Below are 26705 nucleotides of genomic sequence, written 5' to 3'. Positions count from 1 at the left end.
CTCCTGGCTTTAGATTGTATGAGTTGTCAAATGGTGTGTTACCATTGAGAAAGGGAATATTTTGAGTAAGAAGCCTCCTAAGACGACTTATAGCCTAACATCAAGAATGTGCAAGGAGGCAAAATTAATTTGTATTTCAAAAGGCTGCAGTCTCTAATATATTTGATACTCTCTTGGGCTGATATAACCCTAGAAGAAGACCTTGTTTTCTAACCACTTGGTCCTCTTTATCTGTCCTCCCCTTCTCGTATTCCTCTTGTCAGAATTTTTTTTGTTTGGCTCTACCTCTGGTGGTTTTACTTCTCTATAAAAGTTCACATGCATTAATTTAGTTGCTCTGTAAATGCCACAGGAAAAAGTCTTTACTTTTCAGAAGCCAAGTAAGAACTGTGGTGCTGTGCATAACCCCTTTAGGAATTTTATGTAATGTCCACAAATGTTTCTACCGTGGTCTCTGTGCACATTCATATCTTTCAGTATGGTAATAGCAATCATCTCCGGGCCATTGAATGAAAACTTTGTGGTTTAGGTGTTTATTTACCCTTGCAATTTTATTTTATAACTTGCCCATCTAAGCCACCTGGATGGTGACGGTTTGGGAATAGAAAGGTTAATAGGAAAATGTATTTTTTCCTATAGTTAAAGAGTTGCACATTGACATAATTATGACCAGGCAAGCATGGGTTTCAGCAAGCTCTTCGTATAAGTATCGTCTTACCATCTCCTATTGCTTAAAAAAAACAGAAGATCACATTCTGCAAGTTTTCGTTTATGATCCACTGTGGAGGATCCAATATTCAAAACTTCAGTATGAAGATTTGAATTCTTCCACTTGGGAAATGCCACTGTACAAGAAGGCTATTGTCAAGTGGGTGTTAGAAGTGCTTGCAGCCAGTTTAAAAGCAACTCTTTCTCATAATGTCCCCAAAAAAAGTAGACACGTTTGGATGTCCCAGGTCTCGGGAGCTTAAATACAGTACGATGTTATGGGAAAAGTGTAAGATGTTATGGGGAAAGTGTGAAATGTTATTACAAATAAGCATATCATTTACTGATCTGGCTTGGTGTGTCGTAAGAAATCCTGCCTTTAAAGGACAGTTGGATTTCAAGGTGATTCAGATGAGCAAGCCCTCAACATAGGTAACCTATAGATAATTAACTTAATGGGAACACAATGATACTGGAGGAACTCAACAGGTCGAGCAGCATCCGTGGAGAAAAGCAGGCAGCCAACGTTTCGGGTCAGGACCCTTCTTCCTGCAGACTGTTAAATATCATTCTAAATGTTAGTAATAAATGAAAAGAGGGCTGAATATGTGAAACTACATTTTTCAGATGCCAGAATTGTACGGGCGTTGTGCATTCCTTAAATAAAGTGAAACTTACTAGGAATTGATTAAAAAAAAAGTTTTTTCTTTTCTCAGGTGCTTATATGACGTCCTACTTAAAATATAATTCTGAGGATCTTGAACTGGAACTGGATGGTGTAAGAAGCAAGAAGTCAAACCTTGGTATATTTCACATTATTTTACTCTTATTACAGAATAGTAGCGATGAAGGAGAGAATAGCAAAATATAAAAATCAAAATAGAAGAAGAGGATAAACTGGGTCTAGAAAGTTGGGATGTTTTAGAGTCTCATCTTTACAGCATGGAAAGAGGCTCTCTGTCCCACAGAGTCTGTGCTGACTACCAAGCACCCATTTACATGATTCCCATTTTATTCTCTCCACCTTCCCATCAACGCTCCCTAGATTCTACCACTCACCTTCAGGGCTAACTTTAGGTGGCTGGTTAACCTACCGGTCTTTGCATCTTGGCGATGTGGGAGGAAATAGACATGGTCACAGGAGACTATGCAAACTGCTCCCTTCATCTGGTCTTGACCCGAAATGTCGACTCTCCATTCCCCTCTATAGATGCTGTCTGACCTGCTGAGTTCCTCCAGTGTGTGATGTGTTGCTCCAGATTTCAGCATCTGCAGCCTCTTGTGTCTCCATTTACCAGGACTTGGATTGTAACCTACTTTTCCCGTTGTGATTCAAGTGCTCATCCAGATGCTTAAATGTTGTAGGAGTACCTACCTCCACCACCTTCTTGCCCTCTGAGTGAATAAATTCTTCCTCGGATTCCCTCCAAATCTCTTACTCCTCAGTTAAACTTATAAACCCGGGTCTTGGGTACTTCTGCCATGGTTTCTTTCTATCGACCCTATCTGTGGTGCTCATATTTTTTGCATACATCTATCGGGTCCCCACTCTGCCCCTCCTGATCCAAGGAAAATGTATCAAGCCGATCCAGTTTTTCCTCGTAACTGAAACACTCCATCCCAGGTAACATACTGGTGAATCTCCTCTGCACTGTCTCCAAAGCAATCATGTTTTCCTACAACATGGTGACCAGAACAGCGCACAGTATTCCAGCTGTGGCCTAACTAAGTTTAATTAAGTTTTACCAAGACCTTCCTGCTTTTGTAGTCTGCCTCAACTAATGAAGGCAGCCATCCTGTATGCCTCCTTCAACATTCTATCTACCTGTGAAACCACCTCAGGGATCTTTGGACATGCACCAAGGTCCCTATAATTTACTTTTACTACACGCTCCTTTTGCTCCATCAATGGTGGCTTGATGTCAAGGTCAATGAATCTCGCGTGATCTCTGGACCAAGGTTACTATCCAAATTGGTGCAGAGTGATCCTGACAGACCCAAGGTGAGCTTCAGGGAGCAAGCCTTTGCTGAGTAAGTTGTGACTGATTTTGCCTTTGACTTCTTACACCTTTTTCCTCATAATTGTGAATAGATGGGATGATAATTGGCTGGATTGCAGTTGTCCTGTTTTTTTTTTTGGACAGAAGGTAACTGCAATTTTGTTGGTGGATGCTGGAGCTATGGCTAGTTTTGGAATAGAAATATACAACACTACAGTCATTGGGGCTCAGGACCTTGGTTGTTAATCATCCATTTTTTATCCTGTGAATTGAATTGGCAGATGACTGTCTTATATGTTTGTGGGGGGTGGGTGAGGTCTTTGGGAGGAAGCTGAGGTGATCTTCCACTTGGCACTGAAAATGAGTTCATATGCTAGTCTTTTGTACTCATGCTGGTGAGCTCCATCATGGTTGAGAATGGCGGCATTCATTCACGTGTTTCCTTCATCTGTCAATTTCATTGTCTACCACTTGATCTGAATGTATGGCTCCAGGGCTTTGATATGAAGGTTTGGTTGTGGAATCACTTAATTCTGGCTGCAGCATGCTCCACCCACCCTTCAGCATGCATCTATAACACATTAACAAAGTTTTCACCTTGTGACTCCTCATTAAAGTCTTTTGCCACAAGATTATAACTTTCCTTTATACTCTATGGCTTTAAAAGGGGATATAGGATACTTAGTTTTTTTTAAGTGCCTTTTGAACCAGTCCTATCACCTTTTAAAGGATTTTACAGATATCCACAAATTCTTCCTGTTAAAACTGCACCAACCTCTCCTAAAATGAATCACTTCACACTTCTGTTTCAGATTTCATCTGCCACCTGTCTACCTATTCCACCAGTTTCTCTTTCTGGAACCTGCTACGATGCTTTCACTGTTTATTGCCATGTTTAGTTTTTGTATCACTTGCAAACTTTTTAAGTTGTGCCCCAAGTGCCCAAGTCTAGGCTATTAATGTATGTCCTGTGGTCCCAACACTGATCCATGGGAAATATAGCCACGTTACCCACTCCATTCTGTAAAGCAAGCTTTCACTACTGCTCTCTGCTTTTTTAACTATGCTGCTGACACCACTTTGATCACATGGACTTCAATTTTGCTAGCTCGTCTATATGTACTTCATTGCAAGCCTCCTGAGATGCCTTTTCATCAACCTTTCCCTCATCAACCATCTCTGTTACCTAATTTTAAGATTCAATGCAGTTGAACACAGATCTGTTGATGGCAATTTGTGTGGATGTCCATTTACTCATTTATAGTTTTCCAAGTGGAGAGGATAAGTAACTATGAATGGCATGCTGAAGAAGTCTACTTTGCAAGGCATAAAATGAGGGAAGAAGTGGCATGTCTCTATCCCATATTAGGCAAGGGAAATGGCTTGTTCTGTGGCATTTTATTTTCTTTAAACAATTTTGTATACCTAAATTTGGTTTAAAACTGTGGCACCACATTACAATGGTATTGTTATCTAATCTTGTATCTGTTTCTTGTAAGAGCGTCGCAAGAAAGCTTCTGCGTGGGAGAGGAATTTGGTTTATCCTGTTGTCATGCTGATACTACTATCTGGAACGGTAAGCTGTTAGGTTGTTCATTATTCCAGTTGGAACTTTTACATTATTCTCTTATTTCCAAAAGCAAATGAAAGTCAAAATCGGTTCTGATGAAAAGGCTTCCATTTGAAACGTCGACACTTTGTCTTTCTACAGATGCTGCCTGATTTGCAGAGTAATTCCAGCATTTTCTGTTTTATTTTAAAATAACATTTTCAAATGTGGATGTGCTTGATCAATTGCACAGGTTTCATTGAGTCTGTACTGGCTCTTTTGCAACAATGAAATTACTTTTTTTTTACTATATCCTTCAGAGCAAGAATTTATCCAATTTTCCTTCTGTAGTATCATGAGTTAATTTGATTCAAAATGCTAATAATTTGTATTGCATAAAAAGTTTTTCCTAATTAAAAGAGAAAATGCTGAAAACATTCAGCAGGTCAGGCAGAATCTGTAGGAAGGGAAACAAAGTTCACATTTCAGGTTGATGACCCTGCATCAGAGCAGCACTTCATTTTTTTTTATTTCAGTCCAGCATGTCAATTTTTTCTTTGATTTTCAAGCTTTCTCTAATATTGTCTTTTGCTAGTTGACCCGCAAGTAACTGGAAATAGTTTTTCTTTATCTGTTTTATTTAAACCTTTCATGATGTTGTCTTGCTATTAAATCTCTTCTCAACCTCTTCTCTAACATAAACAACTCCAGTTTCAGTCTTTCCACACAACTCTAATCTCTTATCTCTGGAACCAATCTGGTAAATCTCTTGTGTACCTTCTCCAAGTAGAGCCTTGACATCCTTCCTGATGTGCAATGCCCAGAATTATTGTGTAATATAGGTTTAATGCAACCTCCTGGCATATGTGTACTCTATAAAGCCCAAGGTCTCATTTGCTTTATTAACAGTTTTGTTAACTTATCCATCCACTGTCATAAGGTTGGACATAAACACATTACCAACTCTAAATCTCATCTACTCCAAAGGAAATGAAAAATAAATCATTTTCACTTGGAATGAAGCAAATGGTCCATATGGTGCATTATTTACACAGATTGATTGTAACTTTTCAGCTTTAAAAAGTGGTGTTTTAATGGGAGATTGGAGGAGGTTTGGATGGAATGATGGCAAGTTGAATGAGAAATTATGACCAGAGTTCCTATACCTAAGAGTGACTAAATTGCAGTGATATTAACCTTTTTTGATTTGGTTACTTGTCTATCCTTTCTCATCCCGTGTGGCTCACTAGATGAGAAAGGATAGACAAGCAGCCAAATCAAAATATACTGATCATTTTTGATGGTACGATTAAATTCTTTAAACATTTTTTTCTTAAAAATTCATAACTAAATATCCCTTTTTATGGCTGAATTTATCTAGTGAGTAGCTGAACGTTTAGTTTAGGATCGATCAGTCTATACTGAGTTATGTGACCCAAGATGGATGGCCTCAAAGCTACTGCAATCAACTTTTGCATTCCTGGGTCAGAGCAGAAAGTTAGGGTTGGGGAGGTTTATTTGATACAGAGCTGTGGATTTAAAATGAAAAGAAAACATAAAAAATGGAAGATCAGGGGAGACATTTGGCTTCTTGTGCTTGCTCACCCATTCAGTAAAACCATGGTTTAGCACAGTAGTAAGCTATCTGGCCCTTCAAGCATACTCTATCATCTACCTCTGATCTTCTACCTCTACTCCATTTAATTACATTGTCACCACATCCCTTAATATCCAGAAATCTATCGATCAGTGTTTTGAATGAACTCAATGGCATCACCATCTTTAGAGAAAGAAAGCTCTCCTCATCTTTGTGCCACGTGCCAGGGAGGGAAAGAATAGGAAGATACGGCAGAATAATGATTGGCTGAAGAGTTGGGGCAGGGGTTCAGATTTGTGGATCATTGGGTATGACCTGTACAAAAGGGATCGGTTACACCTGAACTGGAGAGGGACCAACGTCCTTGTGGGTAGGTTTGCTAGAGCTGTTGGGGAGAGTTTAAACTAGGTTGCTAGGGGGATGGGAACCAGAGTGTTAGATTAGAAGATGGATCAGCTGGTGTTGAAGTAGATGCGATGGGTACAGGGAAGGTGAGGAAGGATAAGAAGGGGATGGGCCATAAATGTGATCAGTTGGATGGGTTGAAATGTGTTTACCTTAATGTGAGAAGCATTAAGAATAAGGGTGATAAACTTAGAGCATGGATCAGTACGTGGAATTACAGTATTGTGGTCATTAGAGGCCTTGTTATGCTGCAATCTACCTTGTTATGACCTTGCACCTACCTGCACTGCACTTCCTCTGTAGCTGTGACACTTTACTCTGTATTCTGTTATTGTTTTTACCCTGTTCTACTTCAATGCACTGTGTAATGAATTGATCTGTATGAACAGTATGCAAGGCAAGTTTTTCACTGTACCTTGGTACAAGTGACAATAACATACCAATACTTGGCTGTTGCAAGAGCAGGTGTGGCTGCTTGAGGTTCTGGGGTTTAGATGTTTCAAAAGGCATAGGGTGGGGGGGGAGGGTTGGCATTGCTAATCTGGGATAATATCACAACTGTAGGAAGGGAGGACATCATAGAAGGATCGTCTATTGAGTCAGTGTAGGTGGAAGTCAGAAACAGGAAGGGAGTGATCACTCTATTGGGAGTATTCAGTAGGCCCCCAAATAGCCATTGGAACACTGAGGAGTAGATGAGTAGGCAGATTTTGGAAAGGTGCAAAAATAACAAGGTTGTTGTCATGGATGACTTCAACTTCCCTAATATTGCTTGGCACCTCCTTAATGCAAAAGGTTTAGAAGGGGCAGATTTTGTTAAGTGTGTACAGGAAGGATTCCTGACACAGTATGTAGACAGGTCAACTCGAGGAGAGGCCATGCTGGATCTGGTATTAGGCAATGAACCTGGTTCAGGTGAAAGACCTCTTGGTGGGCAAGCATTTCGGGGATAGTGACCACAACTCCCTGACCTTTAGCATAGCCATGGACAAAGATAGGAGCAGACGTTATGGGGAAAATATTTAATTGGGAGAGGGCAAATTACTATGGTATTAGGCAAGAACTTGGGAGCATAAACGTGGAAAGATGTGCTCTGGTAAATGCACAGCAGAAATGTGGAGGTTGTTTAGGGATCACTTACATAGGGTTTTAGATAGGCTTGTCCCGCTGAGACAAGTGAAGAAACCATGGTTAACAAGAGAGGTGGAAAGTTTAGTCAAGAGGAAGAAGGAAGCATATTTAAGGTTTAAGAAGCAAAAGTCAGATAGGGCTCTTGAGAGTTATAAGGTAGCCAGGAAGGACCTTAAGAAGGGACTTAGGAGAGCTAGAAGGGGACATGAGAATGCCTTGGCAAGTAGGATTAAGGAAAACCCTAAGGTGTTCTACACGTATGTGAGGAACAAGAGGATGACAAGGGTGAGGGTAGGACCGCTCAGGGATAAGGGAGGAAACGTGTCTGGAGGCGAAGGAGTTAGTGGAAGTCCTAAATGAATATTTTGCTTAAGTATTCACCAGGGAGAGGGACTTTGATGAATGTGAGGTTAGTGTAGAACAGGCAAATGTGCTGGAGCATGTCGAGGTTAAGAAAGAAGCAGTGTTGGAGCTACTAAAAAGCATTAGGATAGATAGGTCCCTGGAGCCGGACAGGATATACCCCAAGTTAGTATGGGAAATGAGGGAAGAGATTGCAGGAGCATTAACAATGATTTTTGAGTCCTTCCTGGCCACAGGAGTAGTACCGGAAGATTGGAGGATGGCAAATGTTATTCCATTGTTCGAGAAAGGTAAAAGGGATAATCCTGGGAATTATAGACCAATGAGTCTTACGCAAACTATTGGAGAGGATTCTTAAGGATAGGATTTATGAACATTTGGAGAAGCATAGTCTTATTAGGGATAGTCAACATAGCTTTGTGAAGGGCAGGTCATGCCACACGAGCCTAATAGAGTTTTTTGAGGAAGTGACAAGACAAATTGATGAAGGTAGTGCGGCGGATGTGGTATATATGGATTTTAGCAAGATGTTTGACAAGGTTCCCCATGGTAGGCTCATTCAGAAAGTCACGAGGTATGGGATCCATGGAAAATTGGCTGTGTGGATTTGAAATTGGCTTGCCCACAGAAGGAAGAGGGTGATTGTAGAAGGAGAGTATTCGACTTGGAGGTTGATGACTAGTGGTGTTCTGCAGGGATATGTTCTGGAACCCCTGCTCTTTGTGATTTTTATAAATGATTTGGATGAGGAATTGGAAAGATGTGTTGGTAAGTTTGCAGATGACATGAAGGTTGGTGGTGTAGTAGATAGTGCAGTAGGTTGTCGTAGGTTGCAACGGGATTTAGACAGGATGCAGAGCTGGGCGGAGAAGTGGCAGATAGAATTCAATCTGGAGATGTGTGAAGTGATGCACTTTGGAAGAATGAACTTGAAGGCAGAGTACATGGTTAATGGCAGGATTCTTAGTAGTGTGGAGGAACAGAGAGATCTTGGGGTCAAGTCCATAGATTCCTCAAAGTATACAATATTTCAGGTGGTCTCTCATATTTCCTGTATAGTTGGAGTAAAGTACTCATTCCTTTCATAATAAAAGCCAAGACATCCCATATCCTTTGATCCCACAAATGTCTAAAAATTTATTCATTGGGTCATCTATCATGTTTGAGGTCATCATTGACCAGAAAATCAACTGGGCAAGCCACATACATACCATGGCTACAAGAATAGGTTGGAGGCCTTCAGTGAATAACTCACCTGACACTGCAAAGCCCTTACACTATCTATAAGGTATGACTCAGTTTTGTGATGAAAATCGCTCCACTTTTATAGATGAGTGGAGCTCCAGCAAAACATAAGAAGCTCGGTACCATCCGGGACAAAGCAGCCAGCTTGATTGGCATTAAATTTACCACCCTAAACATTAATTTCCTGCACCACTGGGGCATTATGGCTGTGGTGTGTACTGAGCTACTCCAACACAATATCCCCAACCTGTGACATCTGCCATCAAGGAAAAGAGCTCCAGCTGAAAGGAGCGCAGCCACCTACTCGTCCCTGTCCAAGTCACCTAATGCTAACATGGAAATATATCAAGGGTCCTTCGTTGTCACTGGGTCTAAATCCTGGAACTTGTTCAACTATTTTGTGGAAGCATCTTCACCATAACCCTACACTATAACACTGTATTCTGCATTCTTTTACTGTTTCTCCTTTGTTCTACCTTGATGTACTGATGTGGTGAAATGATCTGTATGGAAGACATGCAAAAAAAAGTTTTTTTTTACTGTACCTCAGTACATGTGACAGTAATAAACCAACTACCAAGAAGGACTATGGCGGTTCAAGAAGGAAGCTCAGCAGAACCTTCTCACTGGTACTTAGGGATTGTAACTAAGTGCTGGCATTGCCAATGACACTTAGCTCTGCAAAACTGAATCAATAAAAAATAAATTCTACTGAAGGGCCAAATTAGAAATGACTTCGAATGATGTTCAATGCTGCGGCATCTCTTATTTTTTCCTTGATAGGAAGTTAGCACTTTAAAGGAGTGCAAAACAATTGGTTCAGGGAAAGAACACTTTTTAAAAAAAAGAAAACAATCTGTACTTTTTGACTTATTAAGAAAAACCTTTTGATTTAATTGGTCATTTTGGTAAGTGCGTCTGGACAGTTATTGCCACCATGTTATTAGGTTGCGAAGACATAACCCTGTTTTACTCAACATGGAAGCATTTGTCAAAAGTGATCAGTGGTTAGTGATGAGCTGGTGAACTGCACAGTTTGCTTTTGAACAAAAAAAGTCACGTGACATGGCTGGACTGTGTATGTAAAATACGGTTTAACAGTTTTCTTTCTCTTTTTAAAAACAAAACAAATAAGTTGTGCTGTTCTAATGGGTTAAATTCCTTATTTTAAGCCATACAAGTTGATTGAAATAAACATTAGCAAATAATGCACAGAAGAATTGTTGCAGTTTAAATTCTGTAATATTTTTATTTTCTAAGTTAATTTGCCATAATTTATATTTAGAAGTATAAATACAACTTTTTAATATTTTCAGAGAAAAATATTGAAAAATAATACTAAACCATCGGAGAAGCCAATGTTTAATGGTTTCTGAAGCTTGCTTGTAAAAGTCTGCTCTGTGCAGTTTGAGGCTTTAATTCTGTTTTGGGCACAAAGCTGGAGATTGATATTGGTTTATTATTGTCACTTGTACCGAGGTACAGTGAAAAGCTTGTCTTACAAACCGATCGTACAGATCAATTCATTACACAGTGCAGTTACATTGAGTTAGTACAAAGTGCATTGATGTAGTACAGGTAAAAACAGTAACAGTACAGAGTAAAGTGTCACAGCTATAGAGAAAGTGCAGTGCAATCAGGTGTAAGGTCACAACAAGGTAGATCGTGAGGTCATAGTCCATCTCATTGTATAAGAGAACCGTTCAATAGTCTTATCATAGTGGGATAGAAGCTGTCCTTAAGTCTGGTGGTACGTGCCCTCAGGCTCCTGTATCTTCTACCCGATGGAAGAGGAGAGAAGAGAGGATGTCCCGGGTGGGTGGGGTCTTTGATTATGCTGGCTGCTACACCAAGACAACAAGAGGTAAAGACAGAGTCCAAGGAGGGGGGGCTGGTGTCCGTGACGTGCTGGGCTGTGTCCACAACTCTCTGCAGCTTCTTACGGTCCTGGGCAGAGCAGTTGCTGTACCAAGCCGTGATACATCCAGATAAGGTGTTTTCTATAGTGCATCGGTAAAAGTTGGTGAGAGTCAAAGGGGACAAACCAAATTTCTTTATCCTCCTGAGGAAGTAGAGGCGCTGGTGAGCTTTCTTGGCCGTGGTATCTACGTGATTTGACCAGGACAGGCTGTTGGTGATGTTCACTTCCAGGAACTTGAAGCTCTCAACCCTCGGATTTACACCCAAGACCAGATGAAGGATCTCAACCCAAAACGTCGACTTTCCATTTCCCTCCATAGGTGCTGCCTGACCCATTGAGTTTCTCCAGCGCTTTTTGTGTTGCACCTGAATCTTGATGAACAAATGGTGTATCTACAGAAGTGTTAGAGAAGTTTTTCCAAGCTATTTCTGTTTGGTACAGCAATAGTCAGTATATCAAAAGAAGGCATGAAGGCATGTAATGCAACTAGATGGGAGTTTTCAAGAAAGGTGCGTCGTGGAAGTTATCATTTTCACTGCACTGGGATTAGGAACCAAAGAGCATCGTGTTAACCTGTCAAAAAACCTGAAATGTCAACTTGGATCTTTTGCCTCAACAGATGCTGCTTGACCTGCTGACAGCTTCCAGTGTCCTGTTTTCTTTTTGTTTCAGATTCCAGCATCTGCAGTCTCTTTTGTCTTCTTGTTAACCTGTCATATTAACAATATACAATATTTACAGCTGATGCTACAATTTGTATGCCATGTCACTAACATGTATCTTTTAATTTGTCAATAAACTGTAGTTATAATTGGTGCATTCTTTCGTTCTTTCATTAAAAAGATAACTGGTTTAAAAAAAAATCATATCTTTTAACTAAGTTTGAACCAAAGAAATGAAAGTTCCATGCAGAAATGTTTTTTTTTAAATGAAGCTTTTTTTATGTTAAACATGGCTGGTTTATTGTTGACCTTTAAATATTGTAAACCCAATCAGCTATTTCTCTGGAGTTTTACTGTAGCAATGGTACTTCAACAAAAACTACATTAATGTGGTGAGTCAAGGGGGTATTATACAATCCTTTAACATCTGATTGTACAAAGACAGTTTTTGGGAGACATGAATGAATAAATACTTTGATATTTACTGTAACAAGTAATGAAAAATTAAATGCATATTATAAGTAAATGAATTTGTGAGGAGACTCAATGAATAGTTTATCTTGGCATTTTTGCCTGAAGTATTTAGTCAGTAATTTTTCCACAAACTTTATAGCTTTCCGTTTCAAACATTTACTGTAATGTATGCTTTGTGTTGACTTTGTGCATCTTTGTACGTAACCTGGTATTTTTGCCGTATTAGAGTGATGTGTAAACTGTTGCTTATGGCCTGCTGATAGAAAACTGCAGATGTCAGAAACTATGGAGTAATCTCAAAATTGATGAGTTTGGATTGTGTGGAATGTAAAAATTAAAAGTTTCAAATCCTAAATCCTGAGCAAATTGGGGGCAAGGAATCTGTTCCCTTTTGTTAGGTCTGTTAGCTAAGTATTTTAATGAGGCTTTGTGCTTTAGATTTTTATTTTATCCAGCTTTAATGCTGGCTGGCTACCTGCCTGGATTTACCTCACTTCCTGCATCCCTAAGACAAAAGAGGTAAGGATTGCTGCATGGAGGGGTAATTTTCTTTTTATTAGCATTTTGGTCTTTTGTGCAGGAAAAGAGGAATGCTTTCCCTTGACACCATCCCCTCTCCAACTTGCCTATTTCCCTTCCTACAGTCAAACTCTTACATGCCATAATGGAATGGGGTTGATTTTTGTTTTAATAAAATTGCTCAAGAGCACCAGGTGAAATTAGAATGCAACAGCAATTGCATTGAGGTCATGTAACTTGGCTTGAATTGGGATTAATTCGTATTCTGCTTAATTCATTTTTCAGGTACTGGTCATTGCTGGCAAGGCCAGCATTTATTGCTTGCACTTTGAGAAGGTGACAGTGAAGCACCACCTTGAACCGTTGCAATCCAACTCTGAATGTAGTGATAATGGTCCAGCTGAGTGGCTTCTTGGGTGTCAACGGCTTGGGGTGGGTCTAGAGTCACATATTGACCCGATTGGGTTGGGAAGGTAGATTTCGCCTCCTGCAGGACATTGGTGAACCAGATGAATATTTATGGCAATCTGGTAAATTTTTCTATGGTTTTTCATGACTAAAGCTAGTTGCTCTTTCCTCTAAATTCAAGACTATTAACTGAATGTAAATTCTATAGCTGTCATAGTAGGATTTGAATTCTGTTGTTGGATTGTTTGTCCAGGCCTTTTAATTTAACTGCTGCACCACCCAGTTGTAAACATTTTTTTCATTACTGTCATAATTCAGGGTGGTAACTCCTGCATCTTTGGTAATTTTTTAATTTACTTTGTTACCACCAAAACCAGTTAATGTTATATGGACTGAAAGTAGCAGATGGAAAGATTATGGTATGGTGCCTCTGATGATATTTGGTGTGAGTGGGCAGATAAGCAAGGATTTATGATCCCTGCTCTTTATAGCTGGCATTGCCTTTCAACCACGGTGATGAATGGCAGACATACAAGGAATGTTTTGTAAATTGTCAAAATAAGTCTGTCAAAAATTGTGCTGTCTGGTTACAGTAATTGCATTGTCATTCTGCAAATTAAGTTAAGGTGAATCTGTGTAATATTTCCAATTTGTCTATGAAGAATTAAAATTGCATAATAATTACTGAAACTAATAAACATTTTCCCCATACATTACATCTTTCAGGCCATCTCTGTCCTCTTGGTTGCTTTTAATATCCTTGCTCTGTTGGTTGATGAAACTGCAATGCCAAAAGGATCACAGGTAATGGATTGTTTTAAAGAATGTTCCCTTGATATCCTTGCATTTGGATGCTCTTCTGATGCTTTTTATCTTTAACTGCAGCTTTTGGTTTACCTTCTAATGTTTTTGATCTTGTACTTTCCTGTTGTTAGACCTTTCCACTAGATTCTTGTTCAACATAAATACAAGAGTTAACATATTAACAATATATAATTCTAAATACTCAGGTAAATATTTGCAAAGTGTATTCATTACATGGTTCACTGATACAGCTGCTGTCTGTTCTGCTCAACTTCATGCATTCAAGCTTGTAGGGTTGAGAACAGTAACTTGTGCTGGCCAGCAGGGAGAACTCTCAATGCACTGAAGCAATTTATGAGAGGAAGCTCCCTCTGCTGAGCTTAGAAGCTAGTTTTATCAGGCTACCAATGACTAATAATTTGGCTTAAAAATAATTTTAAACACGTGATGCATTTGAATGTACAGCTGTTTGACAATTTTGTTACATTTTGGAATTGTGTTTTCATTTTAACTGGTACCCATCTGTATCTGCTGTACTAAGATGAATGGAAAATATGGTATGTTATTAATGCCTCTTCAAAAAGAAGAACATGTCTTACTGCCTTTCATGTAATAAGAAACTTTTAGGACGTCCCAAAGAGCTTTGAAGCCAGTAAAGTACTTTTGAAGAGCACTCATTAGTGTAAGAAATCTAAAATGTATGAATTTGGAAGGATACAGCCTTTCAATGAATTGAGCTGGTTACCTTGGTCTCCATCTTATCCCAGACATTACCTTTCTTTTCTCCCTACTCCCTTTCTGCATGTTTGATTACTTTTTCTCTCAGTTCTAATGAAAGGTCATTGACTTAAACCATTAATTCTCTGTTCACAGATGCTGCTTGCTCTGATGAGTATTAACATCATTTTCTGTTTTTATTTTAGATTATAGCATCCAATGCTTTTGCTTTTGGATCCAAGATTAAACCATAATTCAAGAATTATCTGTAGTTCTAGGAGGGATTAAAAAAGTAACAAAAACTGCAAAGTAAAAAAAAATTGAGATATTCCTTTTATCAGATTTCAGAATAGGCAAGCATGAAACTGTTTTGGTAGTGTTGGAGAAAATAAAACGTAGTAATCTCTATCCATTATAAATCTTGTACACACTAAATGTTATTTCAAGAAATATTTGTTATTAATGTTTACCACTTTTAATAGAATTGGAGTTTGAAAGCATCAAGCTTCTTATGAGAACCATTTATGTTAAATACAGACATTTAAGGTATTGAATTGGAGCAAATTTTAAGGCTGGTAAATCATTGATGGAAATGCTAATGAGATATCAATTATTAATTTAGAAGTATAATTTCAATGTGCACTATTCTTGTGAAAATTTAAAAATTCTATGTAGAACTCAAATTTTTGACTTTGTGAATGCAACAGCATATTTACAGTCTTGGGAACTTCAAATGACTTGGATGAGGAAGTGGAGGGGTGGGTTAGTAAGTTTGCAGATGACGTGAAGGTTGGAGGTGTTGTGGATAGTGTAGAAGATTGTTGTAGGTTACAATGGGATATAGACGTGATGCAGAGTTGGGCGGATAAATCCGAAAAAGTACGAAGTGATGCACTTTGGAAGATCGAACCTGAAGGCGGAGTACAAGGTTAATGGCGGGATTTTTAGTAGTGTGGAGGAATAGAGGGATCTTGAGGTTCAAGCCCCTATATCCCTCAAAGTTGCCGCGCAAGTTGATATGGTGGTTAAGAAGGCATGTGGTGTGCTGGCCTTCATTAGTTGAGGGGTTTAGTTCAAGAGCCGTGAGGTAATGTTGTGGCTCTATAAAACTCTAGTTGGACCATACTTGGAGTATTGTTTTCAGTCCTGGTCGCCTCATTATACGATGTGGAAGCTTTAGAAAGGGTGCAGTGAAGATTTACTAGGATGCTGCATGGATTTGAAAACGTGTCTTATAAGGAAAGGTTGAGCGAGCTAGGGCTTTTCTCTTTAGAGTGACGGAAGATGAGAAGTGACTTGATAGACGCATATAAGATTATGAGGGGCGTAGAGTGGACAGCCATCAACCTTTTCTCAGGGTGGCAATGGCCAATACCAGACGACATCCATTTAAGGTGAGAGGAGGAAAGTTTAGGGGGGATGTCAGAGGTATGCTTTTCACACACAGTGGTGGGTGCCTGGAATACACTGCCCGGGGTGGTGGTAGAGGCTGATACAGTAGGGACATTTAAAAGGCTATTAGGCACATGGATGTAAGAAAAATGGTGGGTTATGGTCTGTGCAGGAGGGAAAGGTTAGATTGATCATGGAGTAGGTGTATATAGGTCGGCACAACATTGTGAGCCAAAGGGCTTGTACTGTGCTGTATGGTTCTATGTTCTACAACCTTACATCAAAAAGTAATTAAGTATAGAAATTAAATAATCTGAAGTTGTTAAAGGCTATGTAGAATAAATTTTTGAACTAAAGATCGAGAAAAATAAAGAAGAAAATTACTTCCAAACAGTGTGGGGACATTTTCAAAGGTGTTACAGTTTGGAATAAGTGGCCTTGTAACACTATTGCATGTTTATCAGAAGATTGAGCTTGTTCAAGTTCAGGGATGAGCAAATAACAGAGCAGAGCTGAGGAGGTGCTGCACTATTGGATATGTTCCTTTTTGATGAACTGTCAACCATGGCCTGTCCGACCATATTTTCATTTTTTTCCCCACAATAGAGAATAAGATGTTTCTGTCTGTCAAGGCTATGCCGGCTCACAGACCAATCCCTCTCCCACCAATTCTACTACTCGGGGCAATTTACAATGGCTAATTAACCTACCAGGCAGCATGCCTTTTGGGATGTGGGTGGCAACCAAGACACCTGAAGAAGACCTGTGTAGTCACAAGAAGAACATGCTAACTGCACCAGAACCTGGATCCCTGGCATTGAGGCAGCAGTTCTACTAGCTGTGCTACTGTGCTGTATGATCTCTTAAGTTTACTCCTCTCAAGAGATTCCATGGCACTATTTGGAAGAAAAGGATGGTGAGGGTAGTTCTTCCTTGATGTGCTGTCCAACATTTACCCTAACATCAGTAAAAGCGATTTTACTGGTCAGTATTCTCATTACTTTCTGTGGGACCTGACTGTGTGTGAGGTAGCTGCCTCATTTCTAACATTACAGCAGTGACTACCTTCAAAAGTACTTCATTTGCTGTAAGCTACTTTGGGATGTCCTGAAGTTTTTAAAGATGGTTTAATAAATTCAAATCCTTCATTTCTTGTATGAACTTACATTTTGAGAATACTTTATAAAAATTTCCATTGGTCATCAATGGTGAAGAGGAAGGTACAGGTATTAAATGGGATCGAAATGTGTCACAAAAAATGTGGTAGTTGTAGAAGAGAATCATTTGGAATAGAAGGAGGAGTCATGTTCTGTGAGTAACAGGCTCGAGGACCGTTATCTGTACAAGTGTGATAATAACCACTTTTTGTCCCGGGTTCTGTTGCTTTTCTAGGCTTTGTCCTTGCATTTATATTGGGCCATAATGAATACCTTTTATTTAAGTTGCTTCTGTTTCAACAACATAATTTTTCATTCACTCATGTTTTGATTATAGTTTATATTTTAACTTTTATATTCAATGGTTCAAAGTTCATTCAACCAAACACACTAGTGTCAACCAGTGAGAACTTATGTTACTATGCCACTGAAAAATTCAAGTGGACCTCAGTGAAATGAATTTCAGATTAAAAGCTGCTGTGACCATAAAGTGCGTTTAGTGCTACAAATGGTGGAGGAATTTGAATGCAACAATGTTCCAAAGCAAGTTTGGGACTGATGTCTCTCGAGTGCTGACGAGCCCTAGTATAGAGTTATAGAGTAATACAGCACGGCCCTTTGGCCCAACTCATCCATGCCTTTGTTGCTGGATTGATGTTCTCTATTGTCTGAACTGGGAGCAACAGTGTAGACTAGCTAGATAAAAGCAGACTGTTGGAGCTTTTATAGGTATGGAGGAAAAGGAAACAACGAAAGGTGAAACGGAGGTAAGAAATGTATGATAGGGAGTAAGGAAATGGCAGAGGAATTAGACATTACTTTGCATCTGCCTTCATGGAAGAAACATGTATTTTGCACATAAGTGAGTTATCTGAAAATTTGTAGCTTGAAATGGAGTCCCAAATAGCTGGGCAAGTCTGTGGACTTTGGCTGCCCACCCATCCCTTGACATAAGGAAGATACAGCAGTGAATTCTGCCAACTTTCATCCTGTTCTTGCCTATGAAAATAAGAGCAGGGTGAAAATTGGCGGAAAAGGTAACAAAATGTTTGAGTTCTACAGGAGGGCAGGGAGTGGTATGAATATAATGATCAGTATACCAGAAAAACAGATGAGGGAGGGGGCCCGCGTAGGATTTAAAACAAGGACTGCTCAAAGGATCCCACAGAGAGTGTGGCTTGGATTCGTGTAGGATTCCAGTTTGGGGGAAGTAAATTAAATGGAGTTAATGGAAAAGTTGTTCAATGTGAGAGCAAGTTCAGTCAGATTATGTAGGGTAGTGGTGGAGGGTCTGGTTGGGCCACCATTCAAGAAAGAAAACATTTACAGTGCTGTTTATCTTTTTTGTATAATGTATGCATAATTCAAAATGCATTAAAAATATAAAGGAAAAAGAGCACAATTTACAATGAAATGTGATTTATTCAATCATTAGTAATTTTATTGCTTGCAGAGCTTTTATCTACTTATTATTATACAAAACCATGAACTCAATTTATTCTTTTATCAGAGTTTGAAAAAAGTATAGTTTTTTAAACAAGAACTTTGGTTTTGTTCAGACCAGCTTTTGCCACTTTTGATATTTTTGTTTGTAGTCTGTATTTGGGCTGTAGGCATGAGCGTGCACATGATCAAATAGTTGTGGCAGAGCGACGAATCGTGAAGCAGCTTGTTTTTTAAGTTGAATCTTGTAAGGATATGCAAGTCTCATTGCACGTGGATCAAGTGGAACTGGAAACAAAAAGAGGTATGTATTCTAGGCTGATGACTCAGTGGTATTTGTTGGCTTGATAAGGATGGCAGTGTGCCAGTTTGCATACACTCTTATCAAATCAAGAAATCCCGTTTTGAAGTCTTGTACTTTCTTTATAGTAACAAAAAAGAAGAATCAATACAAAGGTTCAAGGAGGTGGCTTCTGTTTGCTAGTATAAACCTGGGGAAGTCAAAAATACCAAGGAACCACTGATGAGAGGGAGAATAAAACAATTGGCCCCTCTGGTTGATTGCAAGAAATCTGGAGAAAAGATGCACCAATGATAATGCTCATTTGGTTACCTGAATAGACAAGCTGCATGGATCAGGTATGTACAAGACTTGATGCCTCATCTTTGCTCAGGACTGAGTCAGGGTATTATTGTGGTTATGTGGGGACCTCAGATTTCTGAACAGTCCTTGGACACATGAACACTACCTCGTTCCTTTACTTTGCTCTATTTATTTATTTTTGTAATTTATAGTAACTTTATATCTTTGCACTGTACTGTTGCCGCAAAACAGTAAGTTTCATGACACACAAGTCAGTGATAATGATTCTGATAATAGGTTGAGTGTCTGGACTCTAAACTGCTCAGCTGTGGAACTTGAAGGGACTATTTGTGCGTCTCTTCTGTCAGTTGGCCCACTAATCATTGTCCTTGCATAAAAAAAAATGTGCAAGGAAAATATAAAACAATGTAGTATACAGGGGACTTCAATTATTACTGTCATTAAAATGCTGAAACTGAGGTTGAGCACATCCAATTTTTTTATGGGATGAAAACGTCAAAGGGTTCATAACATTCAACAGAAACCTGTGCTATTAGAACCTATGTAATAGCATAAGAATTTAAGAAATACAAGAATACATAGGCCATGTATCTTATAGATAGTCATACACGATGAATCAAGCCCTTTGGCCTACCGATTCCATGCAGACCATCAAGCATCCATTTATACTAATCCTACATTAACTCACCTTAGTTCATCCCACAGTCTCAACAACTTCCCTGAGATTCTATCACTACACTCACTTATACACCAGGGGTAATTTACAGCAGCTAATTAACCTACCAACCTACATATTTGGGATGAGGGGAAAAACCAGAGCACCTGAGGAAACCTATGCAGTCACAGGTAGAACATGCAGACTCCAGCCAGACAACAGCTGGGGTCAGGAATGAACTGGGTTGCTGGAGCTGTGAGGTAGCAGCTCTACTAGCTGTACTTTTGTGCCTTCCTGACCCTTCTCCTCTATCCAAAAGATTATGGCTGATCTAATCCTTGGCCTTTTCTCCTTGATGCACATAATCTTTGGTTTTGCACTGTAGTCCAAAAATCTATCTGTGTCAGCTTTGAATTTAATGACTCAGCATTCACAGGTTGCTGGGGTAGATATGTTACTATCAATCCTATGAGTCTATAATCTATAACTTATAAACTTTCATGTACCTTGATATCACTTGCCTTTTGGAAATCCAAATGCAGCACACCAACACGTTCCAGTTTTAACTGTCCTTCCAATTACATCCTCAGAGCTCTAATAAGTTTGCTAAAGACACATTTCCCTTTCATAACACCATGTTGAGCCTGTGTAATGATATTTATGCTTTCTAAGTGCTCTGTTATCATTTCCTTAAGTTATACCAGTTCATGCTTCTCCTTTTATTATTATTTATTTTGTCACCTCAGTTCATTCTTATCACTTATTCAACCTTTTGCATCAAAACTCTCCGCCAAGCTCAAAGAAATACTGTTAACACCTCGAAACTGTTCAATTTACAGATTTCAATGCAATATTCTTTTTTGAGATGCAAATTTATCCCAAAATGACTTGCTTTCCTACAATGTGGTTTTGGCTTCCTACGGTTTCTGTGAAATACATTTGTAAAGTTATCGAATGGAAATACCAATGAGTGGACTTAGATCAGTGTCAGATGATTTGCCTTAGAACTTTTCTCTGATATCTTTGAACCCTCTATCATTCATTCAATTTGTTCAATAATGTTTACCTTGTCTGGATTAGTGCATTTGGAAGGTTTTAGAAATAATCATCTTTTTACTATTTTTGAACATACTGACAAATTCAAAGGACTGTATGTTAATTAGGTTGAAGAATACTACTTTAATGTCACAAATGAAGTTGGTATTATCCTTTTGTCAAGTGCCTAATTTATGCTGAGGAATTTGGAGATGTTTGAAGATACCATTATGCCTACCATTTTTTTTCTTTTCTCCATTGTTATATGAATTCTTCATAAACCAACAATTTTCTTATCTTCTTGTGAAAGTTTAGAAAAATTCATCAACAGAAAGGGACTTACTTCTGAGCTTGCTTTAACCCATCAGTACTGGGATCTGAATTTCTTTTTGTACCTTTTTTTTCAACATAGGATGGTGTATGATTTCAAAAAGCTGGATTACCACTTCACCTGTTTTTAGTACTGAAGTGTGAAGCACACAAGAAACATGAAAGGAATACGAGAATTACAAAAAATGCAGCTGATAAAATATGGATTTATTGAACGCTAAATGTTTCAGGATAATGAACTTTTGCACTGTGGCACACAAGCATCAAAGCAACTTCTTTGGTGTTTGTTGCAGCATGAAGTGCATTGAATTTGCCACTCCTGAAGTGTACAAGGTCACATACAGCGTAAATACCTTTTTTGTGTCTGAATTTAGTAAATAGTCAGGTTGTTGGTGGCTGGTTACCAGTAAATACTTTCATCTATTGACATGATCCTTGCTCTTAAGTACAACAAAATACCTTTTTAATCCATATGATTTCTTTTTCCCTTTGGAAAAAGATAATTCATTTTTGGTTGTCCTTTGATGCTGTCTTGTGCGCACTGACTAATTGTGCTAATAACTTGATGTCCGTGAGGTTTTAAACAATTCATCTGATTTCCTTCTATCAGCTATGTTTCCTATCGCCATTGAAGATATCGAGCATTGTGACAGCATTTAAAAATGGTGATACAACTTTTGTCTCAAATTTTTTTCCTTGGTTTCTGTCCTGCTCTGAAGATTGTGATTTGTGCTGAGTATGATAATGGTTCATGAACAACAAAATGGTCACTCCTTTCCCCCTCCCCACCCCCCTCCCCCCCCACCACCCAAAGAGATTATTGGCTCAGTATTTTGAAGTTGCAAGCCAGCAAGGAAGGGACAATGGAGTTGGACTAACTGAATTGCTCTGGCAGAGAAGGCCAAATGGCCTTTTCTGGAGCTGATATCATCCTTTATTCAGTGATTTACTTCTGTGGGTATTCAAGCAAGGACCGATTGGAGTGAGTGTAGCTGCACAACCAAACCGATCTGTCTTTCCACTAATACCAGCGTCCATATAAATATCATTGAACAATAATCAGTTAATAGACAATGAGCACATAGGTGACTCTGTGCTGTCTCCTCTACCCTTCACAACCCCTCAAGCTCTGAATGTTTGCACCAGAATGTATAATTTGGGTTTAAATATTTGGTTAGTATTTGTTTAATTTGCACATTTCTGAAGGGTCTTTTTTCAGTTACAGCTATTACTTAAGTTGCTGCGGCTTAAGCTTTTGTTTTGCAGGTTATGCATCTGTATACTTTAATAGTAATTGAAATGTTAAAATTCAATTTTGGGCTGCAGGTGCTGCTGGTAAAGTCATTATGTGTTGCCCATCCCTAATGATCCTTGAGGGGGTGGTGGTGAGCCTTTGTGAATTCCTTGTGCCTGCCTGGTTTAATTCTCATTATTGCTCTCAGTGATTCAGTGCAACTAAATGGCCACTTTAGCAGATAACTAAGAATCATTTGGAGTATTGCAGTCACCAGATTAAGTAATGGCAATAGGTTTCCTTCCATAAAGGGTGTTAGTCAATCGGTTATGTTTAATTTGAAAATCTAACAGCTTTGTGGCCACTTAAATAAACACCAGCTTTTTCTTTAAGTTCCACATTTCTTTAAACTGAACGCAAATTCTCAAATTCCAGTGAAATGAACATGCATTTTCTGGATTTGCAGTCTGGACCTTTGCTCATCTTATAGAATAACGTGCACAATAGTATCTATCATATGGTGTCTCTCTGCAATCCCTTAGAACTGTTTTACTTCGTTATAATTGAACATAAACTGTAATATTTATAAACTAGCAGATCGTATGCTGCTAATCTATCAGTCATAGTCTCTTAATTATTCATAAACTTTTATCAAAATACAGACCCCTAAATTGCATCTTTTAAATATTACTGAACCTATAAAATGAGAATGTGGAATGTTTAATAGTATAAGTTTTAACTTTACCATAAATTTTAATAATTTGAACTTGTAACCATCTTGTTTTCTTTATATGGCCAAAGTTTTTTAGTACTTGCAAAAGTAGAGGTGAGGATTCTACCTTAAAATGCTTTTTTAAATTAAAAAAACACTGGAATTATGTGCATTTCTTATTATGGTCATATTTTTCTCTCAATGATATTTGTAATTTGCAGTAACTTGGTGATGGCAAAAGCAGAAATGTCAAAATTGATAATACTACATGTTGTTTTATCAATATTTTATCAACAGAAAAGGAAGATCCCATGCTGCTTTTCAAATGCACCCAATGGGATCATTAGCATCCACTTCAAAGGGCATATGGCACCTAATTTATTGACTCAACAAACAAAGTTATGTAAAATGAAGAAGGTGATATAGAATTTTGGAGAGGAAAATAACTAAAAATGCTAATTCTACAAACATGTTATTTAAAATGAAATCAATTGTTTGACGTACCCTCTGACTTCAACTAGAAAGTGAAAAGATTGTTCATCTAGCCAGAGAAATAAACTAAAATAACAAAAACAAAACTGATCCCCTCTGTATTCTGGTGTATTTTTCCATTTTTAATTCATAAAATTCTATAATTCTGCCCCTTTGCAATTATTTCAAAGGATGTAATAATTCACTTTGACATGTAGGTTTCAGGATTAAGAATAACCATTGTTTTAATGTACTTTCTCCAAGGTATGTCTAAAATGCAGTACCTAGGCATTTCGATTTATTTCATGGGAGAAAAACTTTGTTTTTTCCTTTTCAGGAACTAGGCCTTGGTAAAGCCTCTCTGTCTGCATTTGGGTTTGTTGGTGCGGCGATTGAAATCATCCTGATTTTGTATCCTTTTTTTCTCAAAACCAGTCATGTCTGTTAACAAGTATTATATGCAGTTTTCTGGGACAGTGGTATTTTACTAAGAGTTAGAGCTAGATAAACAGTGGTGAAGGCTTTGGCCATGTTACTATGGAGACACTTCAGTGAAATTCTTTGTTATTTCCCATTCTAAGGAAGTGAAGGGGGTGGCAAAGGATATGAATGAAACCCTTGCATTCCTCATCCTGCAGAAGTTCTTCTCCTTAATTCTCACAGCTATCTGATGGTGTCCTCTGTCGTCGGCTTCTATAGCCTCCGGTTCTTTGCAGCCCTCGCTCCCACAAAAGATGACACAACCATGACAAAGGTATGGTGGGCAGTGGTGATGATGTATTTGTGGCCCCTCTTGTGACCAGACAGCTGGCAGTTTTTCCTCGGATAATTGCCTTAAATGGCTCATTTGCAATGATCAATATTTGTTTGTGTGGTACGTAAACATAAATGGGAAGATTTTCATAAAACTAGGTAGTGGAGAAAAAGGATGTACTCTGTTTGGTTTGGATAGTGTCCATTCACTTGTAAATAGCTTGGGATGGAAAGGCTTGTTAACTAGCTATAGAAATCCAGTGAAAGGACTTTTCCTCAAAGGAAACATCTGCTAATGAGTAACTTTAATTGAACTAATTGTATCTCTAATGCTAGCATGCAAGTCATAGAATCCGATTTATTTAGAGTGTCTACAGAAAATTATTCTTCAAAGCACACCACTAAGATTGAAGATCTAAAACTTTAAAATACTCTGAGACAGATGGTGCCATCTCTGATTTGCATATATAAACTAGTGGTTTAAGACTAACACTGTAACTTGAGCTTTGTAACGACATTGCAAAGGTCCTTTTTCTATTATTTGGGTAGATTGGAAAGTCTCAATAAAGCACCAGTACTGTGCTATGTATTTTACCTTAGTAAAATGCCAGTACAGATTTTAAAAATTTATGATGTTTGAGAAGCTTCAAGTAAGTGTAAAAGGTAAATTAAACCTCTGATATAAATTCTTTTAATAAAAGTAATATCTAATCCTATACTTTTATTGAAGGTGATTAATTGCTGCTGAATTTGATTTTTGATCTATTTTCATGAGGGGGTGAGGATCAAAAATACACAGTTGACCATTAAGCAGATTTGTCCATGGTTTGGCTTTTTTTTTACTAGATCAATGTAAAGATAGATAGTTTTGCTACATTTGACCATGTATTCCTATGCATGATACTCATTCAGACAACTGGATTCATCCTCCATTTTGGAAAATTTTATCAAGTACAAATAAAACATAATTTGCCAAATCCTTAAATCAAATAAAGTGTGTAAACCTCTCATTTAAATGAAGTTTGATTTTTGAAAATCCTTGTTAAGCCTTGTAAAGTTAAGCCTTGTAACTTCTCCTGATTTTACAATTCAGAAATTTAATGAGGTTGTTTTAATGGAAATATTTTCTCCCTGTCCAACAGATTATTGGAAATTGTGTTTCGATATTGGTTCTTAGCTCAGCATTACCTGTTATGTCAAGAACTTTGGGTAAGATTGATTATAGTCACTATTTATGAGACTAGATTTTATTACTGCACTTGTGGTGTTTGTCAGGAAGTTGGGTTGGCGTAAGGGCAGATGTAATGTGAGTTGTGCAGTATTCCTCTGCTGCCATTACTAAAAGTACCACCATAACTACATATACCCAGTATTTAGAAGACTAGGAAGTAACTTGGAAGTGTCGTTATAGACTCCAGAGGGTTCTAATAAAATTATTTCCATAAATTGGTGAAATAGTTTGGTTTGTCGGTGAGTAGAACATAGAACATTACAGCACAGTACAGGCCCTTTGGCCCACGATGTTGTGCCGACATTTTATTCTGCTCTAAGATCTATCTAACCCTTCTCTTCCACATAGCCCACCATTTTTCTATCATTCAAGCGCCCATCTAGGAGTCTCTTAAATGTCCCTAATGTATCTGCCTCTACCACCTCTGCTGGCAGTGTGTTCCATGCGCCCACCACACTCTGTGTAAACAAAAAAAAATTACCTCTGACATCCCACCTATACCTTCCTCCAATCACCTTAAAATTATGCCTCCTCATGTTAGCCATTTTCGTCCTGGGAAAAAGTCTCTGACTGTCCACTCGATCTGTGCCTCTTATCATCTTGTACACCTCGTCAATGTGCTTTCTCACATCCTCAAAGAATTCAATCAGGCTCGTGAGGCACGACCTGCCCCCCTCAAAGCCATGCTGACTGTCCCTAATCAGCCTATGCTTCTCAAATGCCCATAAATCCTGTCTCTAAGAATCTTCTCCAGTAATTTGCCCACCACTGAAGTAAGACTCACTGGTCTGTAATTTCCAGGGTTATCCCTACTCCCTTTCTTGAACAAAGGAACAACATTTGCCACTCTCCAATCATCTGGCACTACTCCTGTGGCCAGTGAGGATGCAAAGATCATCACCAAAGGCGCAGCAATCTCTTCTGCTTCCCATAATAACCTTGGATATATCCTGTCTGGTCCCAGTGACATATCTATCCTAATGTTTTTCAGAAGTTCCAGCACATCCTCTTTCTTCACATTAACATGCTCTAGCGTATCAGCCGGTTGTATGCCATCCTCACCAACGTCAAGGTCTCTCTTACTGGTGAATACTGAAGCAAAGTATTCATTAAGGACGTCCCCTACCTCTTCTGACTCCAGGCACATGTTTCCTCTTTTATCCCTGATTGGTCCTCCCCTCACTC

At 38.6% G+C, this 26705-nt stretch overlaps 1 protein-coding gene across 2 annotated transcripts in view; it reads left to right on the top strand.

Annotated features, from left to right (window-relative positions):
* lmbr1 (limb development membrane protein 1) overlaps positions 1–26705 on the top strand; it is a 167728-nt gene that overhangs the window by 108866 nt on the left and 32157 nt on the right. For both annotated transcript variants that reach the window (XM_052016196.1, XM_052016197.1), the window contains 6 exons: positions 1425–1511; positions 4208–4284; positions 13709–13786; positions 23874–23947; positions 24200–24290; positions 25432–25498. In XM_052016196.1, coding sequence (XP_051872156.1) covers positions 1425–1511; positions 4208–4284; positions 13709–13786; positions 23874–23947; positions 24200–24290; positions 25432–25498 — 474 coding nt within the window. The remainder of the gene's footprint in view (positions 1–1424; positions 1512–4207; positions 4285–13708; positions 13787–23873; positions 23948–24199; positions 24291–25431; positions 25499–26705) is intronic.

This window comes from Pristis pectinata, chromosome 5, assembly GCF_009764475.1.
Source record: "Pristis pectinata isolate sPriPec2 chromosome 5, sPriPec2.1.pri, whole genome shotgun sequence".
Taxonomy (NCBI): domain Eukaryota; kingdom Metazoa; phylum Chordata; class Chondrichthyes; order Rhinopristiformes; family Pristidae; genus Pristis; species Pristis pectinata.
This window is presented reverse-complemented; position numbering and strand designations above follow the sequence as displayed.